The following is a 1,337-nucleotide window of genomic DNA, read 5'->3' on the forward strand; positions in this document are numbered from 1 at the left end:
AAAATGCATGCTGGGTAATAGTATTAATCTGGGTCTAGAATTGAAATCTGTAACCTCATTTTCACAGGACATCATGCTTCCGCTGGGTGCAGAAAAAAGGTTGACGAAGCGTAGAGATGCGCAAAAAGGAAATTCTAGCAAATATGTCCTTTTCTGAAAGACGACGGTGTCGGATCATCAGATTTCGGGTCGATTATGAGTGATTTAGTAAAGTCAGAACAAATATTCAGGGTTTTTGTGGTCGTGACAAGTTGTATTGTCGATTAGGCAAGTAGAGCATCGACAGCATAAGTCGGGTCATGAGTGCAAAAAGGAACGGACAAGCGAGATGACATGCAGGAAGCCTGTGGAAAAATGCACACCCTATAGTATTGGATGTTATAACTCGGGCAGGTGCGGGTGCAGTTTCTTTTCCTCAGGGCGGCAATTAGGCAAATCTAAGACCCGTTTTGCCTTTACCCCCCTGCCATTTCTTTCTTCTTCACATTTCATACCAAATTATGAAACTCTTCCGTTGTGGACAATCTCCCGCATTTTTTTTCCGGCCAGTAGTTTTTGACTTGAAAAAAAAATTGCCCAATTACCACCGTTTGTCCGGTGACCAAGAAAATGGAAAAAAAGAAATTTTGGAACTGGGAAAACTTGGCCGTTTGTAAAATTAGCTCACCTAGCAAAAATTTTTTTTGCTATTGTTGAAAAATCTAATTTTTGGGAAAAGCTCTCTACTCATTAGTTTTTTTTCAAATTTTCTTTCTACCCCTCGGCTTAACCGCATTGCACTGTTGGTAATTGGAAGCTTTCGAAGCGGGCCAAGGTGAATTTGGCCATTTTCTTCTTCACTCTGCTTGACGGAAGAAAAATTCTGAAAAAAAAACATGCAACATCTTTTTTTTTACCCCCCCCCCCCATTTGTGAAATTTTGAAAAATGAAAAAAAAAATTCTGTATTATTTTTTATGTTTTTTGGGAAAATCGGCATTTTTTCGAAATGCTTTCCAAATATATTTTAAATTTTTCTCCAAAATAATTAAATTAATAAATTTTGTTTTTTTGTTTTTTTCAAATTTTCAACCTTCCATTTTCCGCTATGATGCGTCATCTCGAAATTTTGCATTTGCGTCATGCGATCATTTATTGCCAAATCGACAGTTTCCTTGTTTTGAATTGGTTTTCCAAATTGGAAAATCAGATTGTCAAAAATTACCATACCACTTCAGTTGGCTGCAATGATTATCAATTTTATTTTTAACTTTTTACCAATTTTACCACGAAACAATAATAATAAATAAATAAATAGCCTCATCCCTGTTTGTCCACAACCCCTCAAACAATTTTTAA

The 1,337-nt window shown here is 36.2% G+C and overlaps 1 protein-coding gene across 1 annotated transcript; it reads right to left on the bottom strand.

Moving 5' to 3' along the window:
* Positions 1-481: 481 nt before the first annotated feature.
* Positions 482-1,206, bottom strand: Tsp_16009 (hypothetical protein). The gene is made up of 3 exons (XM_003370794.1): positions 1,072-1,206; positions 758-862; positions 482-559 (listed from the first exon to the last, which is right to left on the bottom strand). The coding sequence occupies exons 1-3, from the start codon at positions 1,204-1,206 to the stop codon at positions 482-484; spliced, it is 318 nt and encodes a 105-aa protein (XP_003370842.1).
* Positions 1,207-1,337: the final 131 nt, after the last annotated feature.

The sequence above is a fragment of the Trichinella spiralis genome (genome assembly GCF_000181795.1).
Source record: "Trichinella spiralis strain ISS 195 chromosome Unknown Scfld533, whole genome shotgun sequence".
Taxonomy (NCBI): Eukaryota; Metazoa; Nematoda; class Enoplea; order Trichinellida; family Trichinellidae; genus Trichinella; species Trichinella spiralis.

Excerpts from the sequence above, each read along its gene's own strand:
- Tsp_16009 (XM_003370794.1), bottom strand. The coding sequence starts at position 1,206 with ATGGTAATTTTTGACAATCTGATTTTCCAATTTGGAAAACCAATTCAA. Across the intron at positions 863-1,071 it reads ATCATAGCGGAAAATGGAAG|AATTTTTCTTCCGTCAAGCA; the intron begins GTTGAAAATTTG and ends TTTTTTTTTCAG. Across the intron at positions 560-757 it reads CAATGCGGTTAAGCCGAGGG|TCAAAAACTACTGGCCGGAA; the intron begins GTAGAAAGAAAA and ends TTTTTTTTCAAG.